The sequence below is a fragment of the Pygocentrus nattereri genome, chromosome 15 (assembly GCF_015220715.1).
Source record: "Pygocentrus nattereri isolate fPygNat1 chromosome 15, fPygNat1.pri, whole genome shotgun sequence".
Classification (NCBI taxonomy): Eukaryota; Metazoa; Chordata; class Actinopteri; order Characiformes; family Serrasalmidae; genus Pygocentrus; species Pygocentrus nattereri.
The window spans coordinates 8,136,756-8,159,777 of NC_051225.1; the positions used below are offsets into that span (position 1 = coordinate 8,136,756).

The window sequence follows — 23,022 nt, forward strand, 5'->3', positions numbered from 1 at the left end:
TGGAAGTTTGTCAGGCTTTGCTTCTTCACAGGAACCTTTCATTATTTTCATATTGGTAGTTACAAAGGACGTTAAATTCAAATGTGAAATGAAAGATGGGAGACTGCTTTGAGTCCTGTTCAAACACAAACCTTGTGGGAGAGATAGAAGCCTTCGTCTGGCTCACTGAGTGTTTCAGCCTTCTTCAGGGCCTCCTCCCAGGGCATGCCTCTGTCCACACTGATCTGCAAGGCGTAATGAGAGTATTAGCAGGTTTACGCCAATTTCAGCTTTTTATAACAGTTTAAGACCTTTAACATAGCAAGCTTTATGCTTGGGGTTGGTGATATGGCAAGAATATCATGCATCATCAACACTTCACTTGGAGTGGTCTTTTGTAGAGGATTAAAAAAACTCTTAATAGATTATCAGTAACACATCAACAACATATCAGTGAAGCAGCAGGAGTGAAGCATCTGAATACAGTGAAGTAAATATCTTGTAGATGTTCTTTTGATACATTACTTACAGAAAGTGGATGTATTGTTAATATTACTGGCATTACGCAAAACCTAACCTTACCCAACCCAAAAACTAACCCTAAACCTGGCCCTAATCCTAACCTTAACCTTGACCTCAACCAAAAACTTCATCCTAACCCTCATATGTTTTTTAAATGTTAAAGACAGTCTACTCAGGGTTTGTTTAATCTAAAAAGGACTACTCAAAATAATGTTTCACCCACCTCAGTATTTTGACACAGAGCAAAAACAGAGCAGCGGACTAATGTGGCTCTCTTTTTGATGAAGCATTAAGTTGGTCCTCACTCTTTAGGTACTGCACATATGCTCAGAGAAGCATTGTTTATCATGCTAAAATATGGTCACACTGCCCACCTCTACTTTATGCTTATTCCCCAAGCAGCAAACACTGTGTCTACCAAGTGTCACTAAACTGGCACCTCCCCATAGTTTTATATATATATATATATATATATATATATATATATATATATATATATATATATATATATATATATATATATATATACACACACACACACACACACAAAGTGGGCACAGCTGAGGAGAAAAGTCTAACAAAGCTGGCCAATCTGAAGACAGGTGTGAGGAGTATGCATTAGGAATGCACCAATCATGAGTTTTTATAGCTGGTTATGATTATGATTTCTTCACAGCCAAACTGGATGACTGTAATTAACCATTTTCCACACACAAAGAAACATCTAATATAACACCTATTAGCCAAAGTCACAATATAAATAGCAGTACTGGTTGTGGCTATTGGCACTACATTGTGGCTAACACCGTTGCCCTCCACACAGATTTGATTCCTTGCATGGACAGGCATGTAATGCTAGACCAGTGTCCTTGGACAAGACTCTTAAGTCTACATCTGTAACATGATGACACTGTAAGTCGCTCTAGACTGGCATTTTAAAATCGTAAATGAAAAATCTGTTGTCTATTTAAATAACATCAGAAAGTGCAATCGGGAATGTTAAGAGTCACACAATTCACAGAAAGTAGAGGAATACATCTAAAAACATTAGAAAAAAGCTGAGATCAGTAGGTTTTCGTTTATACGAGTAACAATGGCTGCCGATGCATATGTAAACTAAAAATACAACTAGCTAAAGAGCAAGAGAAATAATGGTGATTTTCACAGGTCTTAGTTTTGGACCAGTTTTGCAGTCTCTCTTACAGTAATTTAGACTGTGTTATGAGTATCTGTGGATAATCCTAGACAGACAGCACACAGGTCTGACTCTTGCTTGCTTTACAAAGCCTCCTCTATTCTGAAGAAAAACCACAGAAGAGGAACTAGCTGTAGCTGGAATCCAGACAGGTGTGATAAAACAATCCTTGTTGTCTTTACCAGCAAAGCGAGAAGCCAGCAGTAATTATCATATTTTATAGATTGTTCCACTTCGGAAATGTTGTCAGGGTTTGTTCTCTGTGTTTTGTAACATCTGAAACAGCTGTGCGTCATTGCAGCGTGCAAGCATGTAAACGCATAAACCAGGGGTCACTAATCTCATCCAAAAGAGGCCGGTGGGGCAGGTTTTCTTCCCAACCAACCAGATGTATACTTGATTGCACTTGTTTAATCAGTTGTTCTACATGTGCTTGATTAAAACAGGAGAACCTGCAGGAATATCAGTCCATCAGTTCTGATACATTTCCTTTTAAACTGTGCAATCAAATGTGTTTCATCTGAATGACCGAGTTTTGCTCGAGACTTTTGGAGACGTTACAACCAACACAGGAAATCAACCTGAACAAACACACGAAAAAAGCAGAGAGTCTAAACTGTTAGGTGCTTTATCAGAGACCACAGCAAGTTCTTGTGAAGCCATGTGGTAAGATCTCGAAGAGGCAAAAATAGCTGTTAAACTTTAATGCTGTGCACTAAAGACGACTGTGTAGTTATTTCTCATCAAAAATGTTAATTCAAAGGAGTGCTTAGTATGAAACTCAGACCCCAAACTGACCTTATGGAGAATAACTTGGCCTTCCTGAGGGTTTCCTGGAGTCAAAAATGTCTCCTGAGTCTCATTATAAATCTCATCATTACCAGGGGCCAGGTCTGTGAGAAAACAAAGAGAAGACGCTTAGAAATATACACCACATAGTAACACTTATTAAGAGTGGATGCAACATTAATATTGCAGTTCTTTCTGCAGGCCCCCTAGTGGCCATTCTGCCACTACAAAAGAAGTTGAGTTGGATACGTTTAAATATTAATATAATAGGATAAGACATTTTTCATCATAACTCTGCTTTCAGATTAACTAGGACACTGCTGTCTCTCAGTGTGTGAAACGTTGAGACTCTGTATTGAGCAATGAGGTGTGAAAGGGAGGGGTGACAAGCCTCTGCTGTGAAAAATATTTGCACCTCTCCAAAAAAGACAGGCATGCTGAGATAAAACAGACAGCATAACTGCAGCTTTCATGACATCAACCAATCCTGTACAACTGATACAGTAAAAAAGGCACGTGAACACAACAAAACCACTTTTATAAATGTTGACTTGCTTGTTCTCCTACAAAAGGCTATTGTGAAAAGAGGTTCAAGATATACACACAATTTGTTGGATTGAATGCATCCCTGATTCATTAAACGGGGCAGTTATAGAAAACTCAGACTGGTCAAGATGCTCACAGCGCACAGTAATAACCCTGTGATTGTTTAGTGGGTTCATTTGCATCTTGCAGCCTTCTTCAATATAAAAGGCCAATATTGTAATAATGATTAACAACTGATATTTGATGCAGCCCTACTACAAGTATGTAAAACAGTAAATGATAATACTATACAGGGCTTCCTTACCCAAGATCCCCATGTCATATTTGCCATCCTTCTTGTCCTTTTCAATTAGGTAGTCAAAATTGTCAGTGAAGTACTGGAAGAGCGAGTTCTGCTTGTGCACCTCCAGACCCAAGATACGGTTGAGGAACTTTGTGATGGAGCAATCTGTGGAGAGTCACAGAGTCAGAGCATGTGCAAAGGCTCATCACCTCTGATCAAATGTTGCTGATGAAGTGAAAATAAGCTTCTTTGCAGAAGCACATTTCTGCACATTGTAATGCACAAATATTGTTTGTCTTGTGCTGAATTGATCATATTTGGCAAAAGAAACCCATAAAATGTGGTTTGGGCACGTTACAGAACATTTGAATTATTATTAACAGTCAAAATGTCTGAGACTACACTGGGAATCATTTTTTATTTAAACCTGAAAAATAAAGGTTTAGAATCTTGAAAAATTTAAAACAAACAAACAAACAAAAAAAAAAAAACCCAGTTCAAATGAAAAAGAATTCTTTAGAAATCTTTCAAGGTCACTATTCAAATTTGTGAAATTGACCAATTTAAGGTCTTTTTACACTTTTTTCGTCAAAACATTTTTAGATACCGGTAATTTGCTCATGGATTGCTGTTGCACAAACTTATGGAGACCAAGCCAGCTTGACTGCATGCTATCATCAATATAAAAGGGGGACATAAACACTAAGAACTTTAAAAGTCATGTAAACATTAATTCTGCTTTTCACTTAGATTGCTACATAATTTGTAATGAAAAATCTGGTTGGAATTTTCACCAGCACAATTTACTGAGGCACTGATTGGTCAAACCAGGAGCTGCTTTTTAACTACATATAGTACTGGGCTTCCTCGAGGAGAGGCTTGAAAATGGTTAAACAAACACACTAAACATCCATAAAATCACTATTATATATATATATATATATATATATATATATATATATATATATATATATATATATATATATATATATATATATACACACACACACACACACACACGTCATTATTAATTAAAATTCTATAATTTATGCAAATATTAACACTTTTCTCTGCAAATAAACACAAACTACACAAATACATTGATTTTGAAAATGTGTCTTGGGTGCCTAAGACTTTCACACAGTACTGTATAGGCATGGAATATAGTCTGAGACTGTACTAGAAGGACCGTTACTAATGAAAAGAGCAGGATAAAGACCTCACCTTTCTCAGGACTAATGCCAAAACGAGACTCCTTGCAGAAGATGCCAACATCTATCATGCCTTGCTTCATTTCTAACATAGTAGAATGATAAACAAATTAATTTCATGTTCATGAAATATAGCACACACATCTGATTGCCTTACATGAATCCAAAGAATATGACTGACATTACACTAATGTCACATGGACATTGTGCCTCTGATTCTATGGATTGTTTCCACTTTAGCAGCTTAAAATCAGTACACATGGCAAAACACTAAGGACATATCAGTACCTCCTGCACCTAATAAACAAATGGAATGGAACAAACTATTTACACAGTGGAATACAGACAATAAAAACAATATGTTAAAAATATTTATGAGAATTTTACCTAATTTTACTTAATCCATGAATCCATGACTGCATACACTTTCTTTCAATTCTAATATTATTAGAATTGATCATAATCATTTCTATCATTCTAAAACTGATGCAGTTAAATGTCCACCTTATCTACACCCCCAGCCCACACAGAACAATATTTATACATCTGTCACACAGTTTTAGTCTTACCTGTAAAGAACATGGCGTCACCACCAGGATAGTCTTTGGGAGGGGGCACCTTGCTCTCAATGTGTCCAAGTATGGCTTTGGTGATCTTATCTAGAGCCTTGGTACCGTACTGATGAAAAAAACAGGCCACTCAAGTGTTGGTTATGACTCACTCAGATAATCTCCTACAAAAGCTGCACCAGATAAGAAAGATTATCTTACTTTATTTTCAAAGTTGTACTTGCTCAAGTCTCTAGATTCTGTGGCTCGTCTGTCACCGTGCGTCAGAGCTCCCTGTGGAAAGATTCAGAAACTGTAACTACTTCTAGAAGTAAAACCAATTCTAAACTTGGTTTCATTTCCTCAACATTCACCTTACAAAGCACTAATATTGCTAATATTGTTTCAACCTGTTTTCCATGACTGCATGCTGTAGATTATTACAGTGTATCTTTATAGATGATGCTATAGCTTTGGGCAACACTCATGTATAAAAAATGGATGATTGACACTGCTCGTCAATATAAAGTGCTTTTTCTTCATCTTACCGGGGAAGTTCACTGATCTTTGCTGAGTTCTGCACATTTAAAGGGTGTAGATGTGAACAAAGTCATTCAGAGTGGTTTGATGTGAAATGCTCTGCTGACTCACACAAAGTTATTATCTGAAGTGGTTATGAAGGACTGATGAAGGCCTGATTCCTAAAACAGGGTTTAAGCATAGTATTGAGAAGGTTTGGGCCCAAAACGGAGGTACACGCAGGGTGTCGTAGGGCAAAATAGTTCTCAAAGAAAACCTGTTTTTTCAGACTTACCACTATTTTGCCATCATCAACATCACTTATAAAAACTCAGGAAACAAGTGCAGGTTGCAACCTGTGGTTCCCATCACCACCACTGTAAATGCAAGTTTGTCTACAATGAACCATTTCACATCATGCTACTCTAAACCACTTATATCTCAACTAAATAATGCAGGCATTTTGAAAATTCTTGAAAACTCTGAGATGAGGTTTGGCATTTGTATTTAAATGTTATGACATCATTCCATTTTTAATATTTTAACATTTCAAACATAGTAAGCTACATAATGCAAAGCAATGAGAAAAACATGGCACAAATGTAAAGGAAAAGTGTAAATTTAAAGTGTTTTTCTCCATGAAAGACAATATAAAATTCACAGAATTCATATCAGACAATATTTTATCTTCATATTTCATTTTCTCACATACAAATGCAACTGAAAGGTTAGAAAGTGCACTTCTGAAAGAATTCCTCTGCTTGTGCCAGTGATCTCTGAGTGAGCATTGACTAATAACTAATAATTATTAATGGTTAAAAAAAGAAAAGAAAAAAGAACCATTGCTTCATCTTGCTGCCCCGTGCCTCCTACAATGGTGTCACAATAGCCTCCCGAGTGAACTTTTCTAGTTTAAAGACAAGGAAAACCCCTTCTGATGATGTATTCTGAAGGTAGGAGGAACTTTAAAAACCACCTACAAGTACGCTGCGGTTAATATTTGAGGGAGTGCTCTTAGAATTGACTTTTTTTCTGCTAGATGGTGAATGTAGAAGTAATCCAGACAGCTAACGTTACTACGAAGCTGAATATCAGTTCTGTATTTCTGAGCCTCTACATTATGGCTACACTGGCAGGATTACCATTGGCATTGAGGAGATTCCTAATAGTTGTATTACATAATTGCATAGTGCATGCAGGGTATTGTAGTGAGTGAACACTGACAGATATTAATGGGGGGCAGTCGTGGACTGGAGGTTAGGGAACTGGCCCTGTGACTGGAAGGTTGCTGGTTCAATCCCCAGGGCCGACAGCACATGACTGAGGTGTCCTTGAGCAAGACACCTGACCCCCAATCGCTCCCCGGGCGCCGTGGATAGGGCTGCCCACCGCTCCAGACAAGTGTGCTCACTGCCCCCTAGTGTGTGTGTCTATTCACTAGTGTGTATGTTGTTTCACTTCACGGATGGGTTAAATGCGGAGGTGGAATTTCCCCGTTTGTGGGATTAATAAAGTATCACTTAACACAATAACAATACAAAGTCCTGAATTCTGAGGCATGCAGTGCTGTGCTACACAACATTACAAATAAAATGTTAAGCACTAGTTTTAGCCTGGAGTTTTAGCCTCAAACAACCGAGCAATGACAGTTTAGCGGAATGTAGCACAGATGGAAACACTTACAAATATTCGCTTTTGAATTAATCTGGGTTACACTGCTTGGGTTAGCTCATATATCTCTGCTGAATGGATTAGATAAGATGGCCTCAGATTAAAGCTAGATTGAAAGTGAGTAGGATGTCTCAATACTTGTGCCTGCTCCTATTTCAGTGTTTACTGCCAGAATGACTAATGTCAACCAACTGAAAGTGGTAGACCCCGTTAAAGTTAAAATGAGAAATAAGCCGTCGTTTCCTCGCTCGGAGAAAAAAGATGAGAAATTTTTACACCACTTGAAAGCATCAGCTGACCTTTAGATTGCGTGAACATTTTTTGATGAATGAACTGAAGTCAAGACAGAAGTGGTCCAAATGACTTAAAATAAAATGACATCAAAGTTAAGATAGATTTTTTTCCTGCAGCTTCCATTTCAGAGATATGAAGTGCTAAAGTCATTATTTCTCAGTCATAGGGGAAAATGGGGAGAAATGCCCTCCTTAAGAACAACGTTCATTTACTGTAAAACAACAGCTAATCCTAAAAAGAAAATGTTAAAAGGGGCATTTTGACCCACTTTCAGGGAAAGAAGTCTTCTTTCCAGGGGTACAAACATGAACATCTCATGTTATTTATCATCTGTTTTTGACAGAATGAATTTATACATCATTTTATTTCAGGAATAACACCATACACTGTATGTTTTAAAATGAAATATAAAATCTAAATTAATGATACTGATTCATTTTAATATATTATGACAAAAACTAATGACAGTAAAACAGAAAAAACCTGAATGCTGATAAATGGTTATATAAATAAATATTTATCATGCTAGTTCTATAATCATACTATGTAAAGTCATTTAACGCTATTATTATTATTATTATTTCTCATCACCAGCAAGATGGCAGAAAGATATTGCTTAAAACTAACTAGAATGCACCACTAATGTTAGCCAGCCAGCAAACATATTATTATTATTCTTTGAAGCTACTTTCTCTGAGTAATGATGTATGTTGTTTGTTCATTTTGATGGTTCATGACCTGAGATGTAACGGCACTATAAGGTGCAGTTTGCTAAGCTGGCTAGGCTGCAGTAACTCCGAGTGTATTTTGACCGTGTATCTGACTGAATCTTACCAGGCTCTCCAGCCTCTTAGCCACAATAGAAGCGAAGCGTCTCTCTCCGGCCAGTTCAGAGATAAGGAAGATATACTCCGGCGCTGTGACCTGGTTGGAGCGGTGAGTGCGACCTGGGTAAGAGGATGAAAATAAGTGAGTTCACGGTTTACAGGTTGGTGGTAAGAATGCCGTGCTTTACGGGAACACCAGATGTGTGGTTTGGCACTGCAAGCCTTGTGGTTTGGCATTGTGAATAAAATTACCGTCAGGTCACTAGTACACTACAATTAACCTACATTAACACCACATAGTGAGTGGCCCACAGTGGCCCAATAGGAATAAAATCAGCCCACAACATGTAGCTGCACGGATGCTGTCGCTGTTGTAATGGCAACTTCACAGGAAAAGGAAAAAAGGTTCTGAACTTTAATGTATGTTAATGCAACAAGGTTTTATTACAAGTAATTGTGGATACTTTTTATTGGTCAATTCAGTTTGTGGTGGGCAACAAGACAAAAATACAACACCACCGGACTTTAAGACATTTTCATGATACGCAATAATTGTCATGATGTTTCATTTTCCTAGATTGTGGAAAAAGCACCAGATGTGCCACATTTAAAAATAATATCAAAAACTATAAATACAATGAATTTATTCAATGTTTTACAAACCACACAGCACAAAATCCATTGAAGTTGCTTTTGTTTTGTCCAAGTGCCCAGAAATGTATTAACTAATTAAAATTGGAGTTATAATATTTACTCATAGAAATACAAATGTATGTGTAGAAGATAACAAATCAGACTGATGGTGAAAAATAAATGACTCTATGTGAATGAGAAACTGTATAGCAGGTTTATGGAACAGTGGCCCACCGAACTGCTGGATGGCGCGGTCAGCGCTCCAGGGCAGCTCTAGGGTCATGTGGACACGTCTGCGCTGGTTCTTCACCCGTCTGTCTGCCTGCAGAGAGATCCCTGAACTGGCTGCCTCAGAGATTATAGCCACCAACTAAGGAGAAAGAGAGAGAGTGAGAGAGAGAGATTTTTTTTTACAGGAATCATTTTTCCATGATGTACGCAGGTGGGTTTCGCAATTAGTCAAACTGAGCTGACTTGCGTGTTTGAGAGAAGCTTTTAAACCACATTTTTTGGTCCATCACTCACCTTATCTTCATTCATGAAGCGATCCTTCTCTTTGATGTTGATGTGGTCAATTGTGTGACCCTGCTCAGCGCGAGATTCATAGCGCACACTCCCATCTGGCCGCCGGACAACGCGTCCTTTACGCCCTGTCATCTGTTCACACACCCACAAAAGGATGAAGAAAGAGATAGAAAACACAATTACCGTAGCTCCATAACAACAGCTACAAACTCGCAGTGATCGCAGCAAGACAACAAATTACATTCAACACTGGCCATTATTTCATTTATTTAATATCCAGTCGAAACGCCCAGTCCAAAGTAGAATCTATATAGTAACTACATTGAAAAGAAAATTAAACAAGCCTTGACGACTAAATATGATGTCAATTTTTGACAACTCTTTGCCTTTATTGCAGGTTCCATTCTTTTCAGGAGACTTGCTTTGAGTTTTTCAAAGAAATCCAGAGGGATCCAGTTTCCACACCTCCAAAGTTCAGTCCTAGAAGTTGGCTGGACATTTTGCTTCTCACAATCCAATTAATCCAAAACACATTCAGTGATGCTGAGGTCTGGACTCTGGGGTGGTCAGTCCATTATTCTGAGAATGTAGCAGCTTCTTTGTTTGATTCAGAAATGCTTTTTTTCTTTTTTGTCTTTTTTGCTCTTTGACAGCTACACATTATTTCAGACTCATAGCATTGTCTTAGAGTTGTCTTCTCACAGTGGAAGGATGGACAGAAAAACCTGTGGATTTTTCAGATCTGAAGCAAGAGTGGAGCCTGTTTTTCTCCTCTTTCTCAAAGATGACAATGTTAAGCACTGTTTACGTGATGGGGACAGTTTTGGTGATAACACCTCAGAAATATCTCCTGAAAAATGAACACCATGTACCTCATCTCTGTTTTGACTGTAAATTAAATAAATAAAGGGTGACTCTGACATTTTGCACAGCACTGTACACCTATCTGGTTTACATGTCTTACCTCAGATACTTTCTCTGGACCTCCGAATTTATCTATGAGCTCATCCAGTGTGTTTAGAGGTAGTTCTTTTCCGAGCTCAGAGATTTTGTTCAGAAGATCTTGCTTCATTTCCTCCAGTCGAGCTAGTGAGCAAGAAAGAATAATCAAGATGTTCATTTTTCAATTGACTAATTGTCCATTAAAAATGAAACAAAATTTTAAAAATTCTAATGACCTAAATTATTTATAATTTTTTGGTTCTGATAATAGCATCAGTTACATCAAGGTATCATTATCCATACAGTAAACTGTACTGCATGTACTCTACCAGCATGACAGTTGGTGTGAGTAACGAAGATGACATCATCGCTGTTGTCCTGGACCGAATCGGGAGAGGAGTTGGAGTCGCTGTCCACTGGATCAGACTCTGTACTGCTGTCATCGCTGATGTTAATGACCGCTCTTCCATCTGCAGCCTGCTTTGGATACTTCGGGTGCCTGCCACGGGGCTTCCCTACACACCATACATATAAAGCACAATGCTGACAGCTACAGACCCCAACCTGTACATCATAGGGTAAACTTACCATACAAGCCACATATTTTGTAACAGAAATAATGCACAGGCTTTCTTTCTGATTAGCTACACAAACTGATTTGCTTGAAATTATTTAAAAATGAATAAACAAAATCTTTGAATGAGTGAGCAATACAATGAACTGCTTCAGGATGCTTCATATGCAGGAGCACCAATAAAGACCTACGTTTCCTCTTGCTTCCTGCTCCTTTCTCCCGTCGGTCTTTCTCCAAAGGAAAGTGCTTCTGGACCAGGGACTGGAACACACCTCTGAGAACACAGAAAATAAACGATGACCATCCATACTACTATCGGTCAAATAAATTTGAGGATGTGTGTCACATGTGATGTTTAGCAACACAACTGCTGTCTGTTCACTTAAAGGAGGAAAAGCACAACAATATGACAAATATTCCCACAATACAATGCTCAGAATATAGGCTTGATTTAAACCCAGTGAGTTCTTCTGAACCAGTTCCAAACTGACCAAGCAGTGTGAGGAGGTCTTATTAGTGAGTCTAGGAAGAAGAGGCCCTGTAAGAAATCTGACTTGCCACTTAAGAATCACCCCCTCCAGATGCTTGCCACCTCCAGTCACATCACTGACTCGTTGTCCTTCTGCGAAATTCCTGGATTTGAATGGTAAATATGCTCCTCACATGACTTGTGTTTCATAAGTGCTGCTAGATAATATTAACTAAAGCTAAAGTTAGTGGAAATCAGTTTAATCTTCTTCTTCTTCTTCTTTCGGCTGCTCCCTTTATGGAACTGCTAAACGAAACCTCTTCTGTATAACAGAAGTTTCTTAAGCAGTTAGTTTCATTTTCACAAATATGATATCTCTCCTCTGAATCTTTAGAATGGAGGGTGCAAAAGGCTAGTATGGGTAAATTATCATCGTCTGCAACAAAGACAGTTGGGTACCTCTTCATTTTTGTCTGAAATTGACGTAGAAGACTGTGATTTCTGTGGACTGTACTCATAGGGGTCCAAGCACCGTTAAAGGGGTCCAAGCACTGTTAAAGAGGGATCTTAAAAGGGGATTACAAAATGTTGTGTACACTGACACTGGTATGGTAAGCAATAGGTTATTTTAAACAAATATTTAAAAAAACCTAGAAACCAGTACAGTTTTTGACTTGAACTGCCATAATTGTTTGAACTCAATGAACTGAATCTTTCTACAGTCTTCATCTTTCAAGAATACCAAATCCTGGTCCTGGAGATCTGCAGAATTGAGTTACAGCCCTAATATATCTCACAATCCAATTATTAGATGCCTACAGATGCATCTGAAAATCAGACAAGGGGGTGTTGGATCTGAACTCAGGGTGGTGGACCTCCAGGACCAGGATTGCTGTACTTTGTTCTACAGCAATTCCCTGTTTCCTTATAAGAGTTCACCATAACGCTTCAATTTTATTTAAAATAACAAAGATTTTTAAAGTGAAAAGCCTCTGGATCCTATACAAAGTGTTGCTTTCTGCACTTGACCTTTTCTTCACTGCTTATGAGTTCGCATGTCTGTATTTGGTACAAATTATTAGCCTCATGATTAAATTTACAATATCTGCTGCTGAATGTGAAACACACTAAATAACATACATGTATAATGTGAATAATATATAATATATATAATGAGTAATTCATTTTTGACTATTTTTGACTGCCAGAGCATTTACTGGTTTATTCATTGACATTATCTATGCCAAACCTGTATATATTTTATTATCAATGTCTTTGTAGGGAGCAGTAAGCAACAAAACAGAAAAACTCCTGTTTTTTAATATTAATATTTGGCAACGACGGTAATGATACTGCTAAGAAATGCTGAGTAATGATCATGTGACTGTGTATAACTGACAGCATGGTAATGGAACCTTGATGACTTTACAGTTATCAGAGATAAAATTTCAATCATTCAGAGACTGCCACTCTGGAAAGAGCCAGTCATATAGGCACACTGTAGATTTGTATCTTCAAAAGATTTCATTCATAAACAGGAACAGTGGGGTCAAAGTCATGGGGGAGCACACGTACACTCAAACTCACACGCACACAAATGGAGAAGTGTCACACTCACTCTGCGGCAGACACAAATTTGTCCAGGTGGCCATCGTTCTCGTCAAGAACCTCACGAGTTCGAGCTTCGCCTGTAGACTGCAGTCCGATTACGACACACTGCAGAAAAGTAAAGCAGAAAAACATAAATCAACTTACAATGTTATGCTGTGACCTCTTCTTTCCTCTCTGCTATGACACAGTAAGACTAATAAACTCATTCAATGACTCCCTGAGTGGTGTCTGATGATGCCCACCTTGCCAGCCTCCAGTTCCTTCTTGGCCAGCTCCACTAAACGGCGCACCTTGGCAGCAATGCAGAGGTATTTGAAAAAGCGCTGGTGGGATGACCAGAACTGACCCCACAGAGACTTCCTGGACATCATACCCAGCAAATCGGCAGCCTGAGTGAATACCGCCAAGGCCTCGGCCCACTGAGGGACCACAGAAAAAGAGTCGGTTTCACTTTAAAGGGGAATTCCATCCATTTAAAAACAAAATCTACATAATCAAACTGTTAAGACAAAGTCATTCAGAGTAGTTCGATGTGAAATTCTTCTAGAGGAACAGAGGAACAGAGTGCCTCTAGCTACCTTACTACATTATTACTATTAAATGGTCACAAATTCATTCATTATTTGAGATTAGGATTTTGGCTTAAAATATATCTTTGTAAATCCAGTTATGGCAGAGGAATACATGCAGGATGTTGTAATGCAAAACAGTCCCCAAAGAAAACATATTTTATCCAGATTTACCACAGTTTTACCAACATCAACATTACATACAAAAAGTCAGAAGTGCATGTTCAGTGGCCAATTTGGATAGTAAATAAAATGGGTATATTACACCATTTCACATTAAACCGCTTTGAATGAACTCAACTATGTTATATAGAGATTCAATTAATTCAGTGGTAAAATGCTAAATTACTCAAACTATTTAACCATTCAAACTGCAGATTAATAATTCAGTCATTAATCTTAAGACTTAATTACTAGGAAACTAATACAGGTAATGTTTTGAGAGTGAGGTATTGCCGTATGGGCTGACATATGTACCCTTAGGGTATGAGGCATTACAATACACCATGTGGTATCGGTTATATGCATTAGATTATATGACGGTTTTGGGCTAGATTATATGTGACTCTGTGTCAACAGCCTGACTTGTGCAAAATGAAATTTACATGGGGTTATGGGGTAATTTCCTTTTTTACAGGTGGTACTCTGTGATTTTATTTCCGTCCGGACTGTCTATGTTTGTACTTTTCTCCTCCTGAGAAAATTACAGGGTGAATTACCTACTGAGTTACCAACTCACTAAATTCAGCGGTGGCCTGATAATTTTAGTCCTGTCCGGATACACAGTTCCGAGATTTTCCTGGCAGATGTCACCTTGTGTTGGGGAAAAAAGGATCCTAATTGCACTTCTACTTGCCATACTAGCCTCTTAGAGCATGGATCCATTACCTAGGATATGATCCATGTTAAATGCTTTGAAAATCGCAAAACAATGAAAGTTTTGGAAGATCATATAGCCACGCATCGTGCAAACGTCTGGGTTCAGAGAAAATACAACCCATTAGAAGCTTCCTTATTCTGTAATCTAGATGCAAGAGTTTTATCATGAAAGAGACATGCAAAAAGTTTGGAAAGTCTGATTGTTTGGTGTACCAAAGTTATCAATATAAATAGAGAAAAAACATCCTATTGGGTTGCGATGCTCACCAATTTGGCAGCTTTGTTGTAGACAACTTTAAAGTCATCATCCAAGCCGATCTCTTCGATGCGAAAGGAGACCCCTGAGAAGCTCAGCTGGCGTGCAATGTACATCCCACTGACCTTCATATCCATGGCAACAATCTCCATGGCGCCCACACCTCTATTAAAACATCATATAGAGTCAATAAGATTCAGACTCAGTACAGAAGGAAACTGAACTAAAATACAGTCGTCCACATACGTTTTAACACCCCTGGTCAAATGTCATGTTTTGTTATTTTGAAAATAAGTGAAAATAAGTTAACATGTCCTCTACAGAGAAGATTTAAATACAGCATTTTTATTCAAACTTTAGCGCTCAACTTCTGTTTATTTGCTTAATTTAACATATTGGAAAACAAGCAATGTAAAATATAAAACAATATACCATCTTGCACAGGCCACATTTTATGTTTGTTGTTCTCCAAAATGTTAAAATCAGCAAATAAAAAGTAACTGTGCATTAAAATGTGCAAATGTGTTTCCTCTGTGAAGGATGTGTTAACTTATTTTCACTTAGAAAAGCAACAACACATGCAATTTAACCAGGAGCATACAACTGTAACTGCGCTTTAACATATTTACAAACCTCTTTTCGATAGCATGGAGGAAGTCTTCGAATGCCCTAAAGGGTGTTCCTTCTCCCCAGATGCCCAGACGGCTCATGTAGATCATGTTCTTTGGCTCGGAAGCGCCTGAGGGATAAGAGAACCTTCACCCTTCTGGTTCAACAGTGGAATTACACAAGCTGGATCTCTGTGCGGACATAAAACTCACCTGTAGCGCTGGCGTACACCACCCTGGCCAGAGGCAGCTTGTTCTGCAGGTCCAACACGGCCTTGCCCATCTTGGTGGACGTGGCATTCTTGGCTTTGTGACATTCATCAAATATGATCTGTAGGCACAGCGCTGTTAAGGGTAATAATTAAATAATCAGCAGAGACTTTAATTATACACAGTAGCTGAGTTACTAGAATGCAAATGTTAAAGGATACGACTCCATCGAAGTCGGACCCACACCAATCCAAGATCTGCTTGAGTCGGGTGCGGAGCTGGCCCCCTGCTTGGCTTTCTCCAATAAGGGCGGAGTAGGTTGCAAATAGGACCCCTTCTGAGGTAGCTGTATCTCCATATTTTATCTGGCAGGGAAAAAAACATTTATTAGCATGAAGAATTTAAAGGTATGGCCATTGTCACCTCATGTGAAATGCCTTAAAGGGCCCATATCATGAAAAAACCTCACTTTTGAAATAAGAGTGTTTGGTGTAGCATGTGAATGCTTAGCAATGCTTTTAACATTTAAAAAAGGACCAGTCACTCCCCAGTGCATATCTGGAAACTAAACTGGAAAGTTTGGAATTAACCGTTTTTGTGATGTCACAAAATCTGTTTACATATAGCACCATGCTAGCAGTGCTATAACCTGCTGAGGTTATAAGGGATGTTTCAGCCTGGACTGCTTTATCGAATGAGGTATAAAATAAAAAGGCACGGTAGCAAAACTAGTATATTTGATCTAGGCGATAGAGGGGTTATATAAAAATAGTCATAAAATAAATTACTACTGTTTCGATGCAGAAAACCAAACAAACATCATACAAAGGGATACCAAAAAATGTGAGATATAGACCCCCTAAAATGAACAAACATGAGTTCTGCAGTATTATGATGGAATTTAATAGTAGCCAATAGCAGTTACAACTGAAATAACAGCACACTCACTTTATTCAAGGCATGCACTAGAATATTGGGAGCACCGATGTCCTGAAGATCTCTTTCCGCATCATATTTGAGGTCATTGGAGACACTGAACCTGGAAGAGGCAGAGGTTCAGTGAAGAGCGGGATCCAGAGACACTGCTAAATTTGAGGACATGCAACAGTGATCTTCATCAGGGCAGCGCTTCCTAATCCTAATCGTAGATAATTCCTTATCCATGCACTAACACAGTCGGAAAACATCAAACTACCCAGAGTAATTACGAGAGCTTCTTTGTGAACTTGATGACTGTTCACTTACCACAGTGCTTTCTTCCTTCCCTTTAGGTAGTTCTCCAGGATGATGCCGGCCACGGTGCGGCCTTTGCCCACTCCTGCTCCGTCTCCTATGAGGAAACCTGCTCTCTGATTGTTCTGCAGGATCACCTCGTGTTGCTGTAGTGCAAAGGAACAGCAAGAGAGAAAAACAAGAAAAGCTTAGCATGAGGGTCAGTCTCACAAAACCACAGCTGCAGCTTGACCATTAATATTTGAGAGTCAAAAGCATTATGCAGATAAACAACACTCGTATAATTCAGGTAAATCAACAGGAGCTCTATGTGGTACAGCGAACAGTGAAGTTTATTTTTTATTTTAAAGTCTATCTGCATTTATTAGCCAAATTTTCATTCCTGCAATGTCTCCACATTGTGTGCTGATCTTTTCTTTTTCTTTTTTTTGCTTTCTGTAAATTGAATTTGTGTTGCGGTAATTAAATGTAAAAATACTATATTCTGCAATATTAATAAATAACTTCTAATAAATAGCTTTAAAATATGTAAGCAAGGAAGAGAGATGAACACTAAGGAAGTCCATCCATCCATCCATCCATCATCTTCCGCTTCTCCGGGGTTCGGGTCGCGGGGGCAGCATCCTGAGCAATGAAGCCCAGACCTCCCTTTCCCCAGCCACTTCCACTAGCTCCCTGGGAGGGATTCCGAGGCGCTCCCAGGCCAGCTGGGCGATATAGTCACGCCAGCGTGTCCTGGGTCTTCCCCGGGGTCTCCTCCCCGGTGGACTTGCCTGTGACATCTCCCAAGGGAGGCGTCCAGGCACTAAGGAAGTGTTTATTATATTTAGTGTACAGGCATCCTTGATACTCTTTGGTCAGCTGTGATGACATATGGTGCTTTATCAGGAAGTTTAGTGGAAAAGTTGGTGTTTTTTCAACCTAAACCACATGGTTTAAACCTGGGAAGTGGAGGCTAGAGAAGTGCTTTCAGGTGAGCTGTGTACAATGTGTACAATACAATGAAAAGCCAATACTTGTTCACCTCTGATAAAGATCTTGTAATAAAGCTACAGACTGTATCAGCTTAAGTCATATCAGGACATCCCTGAAGAAGACACTGTACATACTTGACAGGCGTAGATGATGGCCTCCAGCTGCAGAGCAGAGAGCAGGCCACCGTTGATGATTTGCACAGGGATGGAGAGAGTGTAGGTGATGTCAGGAGGAGGGACACTAGACAGAGTGTTGGTCTCCACCACCAGGTCAGGGTGTGAACGTCCTATTGTGGCTGGAGAAAGGACAGACAGGGAGACAAAGAGAAAGGGAAAGAGAAAGAAAGAGAATGTATTGCCTTTCCACATTCAGAGATAAAAACAAAATGCAAGGGTCAATGTGGGAAATCAGCAGGCGGAGCCTACACTTAGAGGGTTTGTATTCAGCGTAGGTGTCTGCGTGGCCCAGCTCCTCTGTCTCCTCTTCCTCCACCTCTTCCTCTTCCTCCGGCTGTGCGTGGAGTCTCTGCGTTACAGACAGAAAGACAAAAGCTTCGATTTGAGCGGCTTGCGCAGAGCTGGAACACAGATCACCCACATATCCCATAACTAAAGTAAAAAAGAAAATGAAAGCAAAGTGGATCAAAGTAACACTCAAATGGCACCAGTCATATGAATAGCTTGGGTCACTAATTTAAAGAATCCAAATCAAAATCTGTCTAATTTCAACCAACTACATTATAAATGTGAATTACGGTATTTCATGTATTTTAAATGGAATTCATTTGTGTTTTATATATAACGCAACAATGATTTCACTGTGTTAGGCTGAGTGTAGGGCAAATCAAACAAAACAAACAATAAAAATGTTCAGTCAAAGCAACAGACGGGATGCAGTTTCATTGCTAATTGAATTATGACGCTGCCTGTTACAGCAACAACCAGAAACTACCTGAATGCCTCCCAGAGGCGCAGTGCTGATTATAGCATTGATGTCTTCTAAACTCCTCAAACCCTGAAAGCGGTTGGAATTCAGCTGAAACAGACACAGAGCAAAAATAACATTTAAAGTAAATCATCAGGAAAAGCAAATGCAATTTTATGGGCGGTGTGAATTGAGGTCCTGGTTCATTTACCACCTTCTAAACACCAGCAACACAGAGTGAGCGTTAAAGCGTAGGAGTGCAACAAACAATATCAAATTCGGAGGAAACTCATGGTGCTTTGTTCGGTGTCTGTGTGGGCTGGGGAGTGGGTGCACAAGATGAGCCTCACCTCCTGGTTCTGTGTTGGTGTACTGATGTCCCATATGGTTGGAACAGTTGGCAGGCTGTCTGCATATTCAGATAGGGAATCGGCAGGAGAGGAGAAGAGTGAGGTGTTGGACGGATCATCGATACAGGAGAGGTCCTGCACAAAAGAGAGAGATAAAGAAAGAAGGGAGAGAAAATGTTAACCATGCACTTCCAGGCAAGGTTAGCCAGAATTTCAGTTCTATATTGGGACCATTGTCTGCAAGAAACTGGCCCAGATATGACCTGTATGCACAGTGAGAAATAGACAAAGGGGCATTCACATGTTGTCACAAGACAACCATTTAACCTTTCTCCCATTATTCATTCTGTGTAGTGCATAAGATTCTCATAACTCCAAGCTTAAAACCAAACAGGAATCTGCTGCTTTAGGGAAAAAGCAACATGGCTCAGGACAACTACAGATTAAAAGCTGCATTTCTGCTGGATATCCACAGAACTACTGGTACCTTCTCTTACATATCGATTAGTGATGTCTTCTTTTAACTCACAAAGCAAAAGTGGGGGTGGCCTAAACAAGAAATAAATATGAGCGCAGTGAATGAAAATGAGGAAGCACAAAGATATCAGAAGCATGTCATTACCGGTACGTAAGACGTTTACATGAGACTGATATTTCAAACCAATACCTAATGACACATTTATTATACTTAATAGAGCAGAGTGTTTAAGACTGGACTTGTGTGCCAAAATGTCCTCTACATTTCTTATTGTAATTGTAATCTTGTACAAAGAAATGTTATATTTCTCTGTAAAGTCCATCTGGGTAGATTAAGCATCAATTTCTACGTTTTAAAAACTTTATGTATCGGCATCGGCTTAGAGGTATGCACATTAAAAATATCAGGTATTGGCATCACCCCATAATTCCCAAAACAACGCATCCCTAGGGTGGTGCTGGAAGTGTATGTATTTACTGACTACAACAGACTGCAGACTAATCAAGAAGCAATTGTGTTAATATCATGCTGTGCTTATTACAGAGCCAGATGTTTAGGGAACTGGAGTAGAATGAAAATGTGGACTCCCTGGGGTCCTTGAAGACTGGCTAGAGAAGGTCCAGCTTAGCAGAAAGAGCTACACTCAAAAATCTCACCAGCATCTCACTAACAGTTGACAGTTGATAGTTAACACTAACAATTCAATACAATGACATGTGTGTGTGTGTGTGTGTATGTATGTATATATATATATATATATATATTTTTTTTTTGTAAAACTACAACATACAACACAAACAGGACTTTTGCACTGCACAGATTTTCTGCTTTATTCTTTCCAACCATATTATATTCAGCAAATGAACAGTTAATTGTGCACTGAAATGGTCAGAAGTGTGTTCTTTGAGTACGTGTTCACTTATCTTCACTTAGAAAATCAACAAAACAGCGGTTTACCAGAGCACTCAGACTGCATACAATATAAAACAAAGAAAACACACTATATGGTGTTTTACTGAAACAGTTAATAATTTTAATCATCCTGTTTTATACATGTCTTAGCCATACTTCCCAAAACGTCAGACCTGGAATAGTACAACGACAATAAAAACAGTACAATTAACTAATAATTGTACTAATTAAATCACGATTGATGCATCATGATGTCTTTAGGCACTTTTACACCCCACCCCACAGTTCATAGAAAGCAAATTCCACGAAAGCCTTCTCAGCTTTTCCAGTGAAAAACAAACAGGAACCCTGGAGGCGTGGAGGCAGAAGCCAGCCAGTGGTGAAGGTGTGCAGGTGCAGAATGCCTGAGAGACTGAACGTATCCAGGGTGAGGCTGGCGGCTCTGCTCTTCTGAACCGAGTGAGAAACTATGCCACCCGTAACATCCTGCCAACTTTCTTTAAGCCAGCTCTGAGTCAAACTAAAGCAACTTGTTTGTTCCTGTTGCAAAGGAGAACAGTGTGCACACTCTTCTTTTCCAGGGGAGAGGAATATTGGCTAAGATGTGGTAATAAATTGCAAATATACTACTGACGCACATCTTGCATTCAAACTACTGCTGAAATCACCCTTAAGGGAATGATTCCGAAGAAAACAGTGTGCGTGTTGGCATGTAAGAGAGAGAGAAAGCTCACATGTGTTCTGCTTAAATAACTGCAAACAAAAAAAAATATCAAGGTTGAATGAAAGCCACAGTGGTTGACAAGCCTATGCTTCATTAAACAACTAACACTACCAGTTTAGACCTAATAAAATAAGCAAACAGACCTCTGTGGTAATGACTCATTCTGTAGTATGATGGACCCAAATGAGGAATTCTGGGTCTATGCTGATTTTGTTTATGACAAAAATGATACTGATATGTTTTGCTGTATGTATGTATGATATTAATGAAAGGAAAAGTTTCCCCCTGACATCCAAGCAGCTGACTGGACAAGATATGTTTGGTGTCTGAAGTTTGCTGAAGTTCAGTTTAGCACTGGAACTACAGTAGCATGATTGACTGTGTTTGGTTTACAGGGGAAAGTGTGTATTTATTTTTCTTCTTTCTTCTTCAACTGAGCATCTAGCTGGATCACCCCCTCACACAATGCTACTAGGCTAAGAGGGCGAAAGCTGACACAAGGTTCCTCCAAGTTAACTGAGCTAACCGTCTTTTCAAACTGCTGCTAACGCAACAACATTGGATGGCTCATCACGATTGGAGGAGAACACTAAGTGCCAATTCTGTTACATCAGCTAACAGATGCCCACATTGGCTAGAATCATGATGACTGATAGAGGAAGAGGGAAGGCCATTGGGATAGTGCTTAGACCAGTGGTCCTGTACATATTTACTGTAGTTTGAGCCACAGTCTGCCACTCCTTCTCCAGCTAATTAACTTCTTCAGAAGTCCCTGAGCGGCTGGAATCAGAGGAATTAGTGTAGGTGTGGGGAGGAGGCAGCATGTTAGCTGCAGGTAGAAACAAACTCTGAGGGAAGCAGATCTCCAGGAGGAGGGTTGGTGACCTCTGACTCATGTGGTTGTGGCACTCAGGAGCCCAATGTTTGGATTTTCTGTGAATTATTGCTTTAAATTCTCTGAACTATGGAATTTATGTGAAAATATTCCTGTTTTGAATATTTTATGTTTTTTTTATTAAAATCACAGTGATATTCAGGAGTATTGCACACACACACACACACACACACACACACATATCAAAACCTCGTATCTTCAAAATGGTAACTTTACAGGAGAAGGAAGACTTTCAAAAACTTTTCTTATAAGACAAAAACGACAATCATCTGGACCTACAAAGTGACCACAGGGGTCTCGCATGCTAAATTATGGCCTTCATCTAAGCACTGTGAATAAAGCATGACTTTTTACAGTGAAAGCTTTCAAGCATCTAAAGTACTTGAGTAGTCTCAACAGAACAGAAGCAGACAGGTTTAGCATATGGGACGTGTTTGGTATTATATGTAACTGTCTACATGTTATATCTAATTCTTATGAAATGACTAGCCTGCTTATTTGGCATGTGTTCTGATAAGTCCCCCCATGTCCTCGCTGTATGTTCCTCTTCCACTTCATGGTCTCCAGTCACTCACTGCTTAAACCAGCACTTTGTGTTTCCCAGCAGTGAGCTGAAAAACCACATTTGCCCATATATAGAACTCCTTTTCGCAGTCCTTTGGGGACATGATACAATCAACAACAGTGTTTTCCGTGCTGACCGGCACTGAAAACACGTCCACAACACTGACACCACATTTTAACGATACAACACAGATGTTGTGGATTAATTACTTCCTCTGTGCAACGGTTAAAGTTAAGGAGATCACAAATATGCTATGGTAGGTCGTAAAACGCTAAAAAAATGCCAAAAAGACAAGATCTAAAACAC

The 23,022-nt window shown here is 39.2% G+C and overlaps 1 protein-coding gene across 3 annotated transcripts in view; it reads right to left on the minus strand.

The window, feature by feature from the left end:
- Positions 1 to 23,022, minus strand: part of si:ch73-63e15.2 (protein strawberry notch homolog 2) — an 87,733-nt gene that overhangs the window by 9,305 nt on the left and 55,406 nt on the right. For all 3 annotated transcript variants that reach the window (XM_017701355.2, XM_017701357.2, XM_017701358.2), the window contains 24 exons: positions 19,143 to 19,277; positions 18,820 to 18,903; positions 18,294 to 18,393; positions 18,003 to 18,163; positions 16,906 to 17,039; positions 16,609 to 16,699; positions 15,882 to 16,025; positions 15,664 to 15,781; positions 15,476 to 15,581; positions 14,854 to 15,007; positions 13,381 to 13,557; positions 13,146 to 13,243; positions 11,250 to 11,332; positions 10,814 to 10,999; positions 10,507 to 10,628; positions 9,543 to 9,674; positions 9,252 to 9,387; positions 8,392 to 8,504; positions 5,296 to 5,367; positions 5,095 to 5,203; positions 4,539 to 4,610; positions 3,336 to 3,479; positions 2,495 to 2,589; positions 132 to 224 (listed from right to left, as the gene is read on the minus strand). In XM_017701355.2, coding sequence (XP_017556844.1) covers positions 132 to 224; positions 2,495 to 2,589; positions 3,336 to 3,479; positions 4,539 to 4,610; positions 5,095 to 5,203; positions 5,296 to 5,367; positions 8,392 to 8,504; positions 9,252 to 9,387; positions 9,543 to 9,674; positions 10,507 to 10,628; positions 10,814 to 10,999; positions 11,250 to 11,332; positions 13,146 to 13,243; positions 13,381 to 13,557; positions 14,854 to 15,007; positions 15,476 to 15,581; positions 15,664 to 15,781; positions 15,882 to 16,025; positions 16,609 to 16,699; positions 16,906 to 17,039; positions 18,003 to 18,163; positions 18,294 to 18,393; positions 18,820 to 18,903; positions 19,143 to 19,277 — 2,859 coding nt within the window. The remainder of the gene's footprint in view (positions 1 to 131; positions 225 to 2,494; positions 2,590 to 3,335; positions 3,480 to 4,538; positions 4,611 to 5,094; positions 5,204 to 5,295; positions 5,368 to 8,391; positions 8,505 to 9,251; positions 9,388 to 9,542; positions 9,675 to 10,506; positions 10,629 to 10,813; positions 11,000 to 11,249; positions 11,333 to 13,145; positions 13,244 to 13,380; positions 13,558 to 14,853; positions 15,008 to 15,475; positions 15,582 to 15,663; positions 15,782 to 15,881; positions 16,026 to 16,608; positions 16,700 to 16,905; positions 17,040 to 18,002; positions 18,164 to 18,293; positions 18,394 to 18,819; positions 18,904 to 19,142; positions 19,278 to 23,022) is intronic.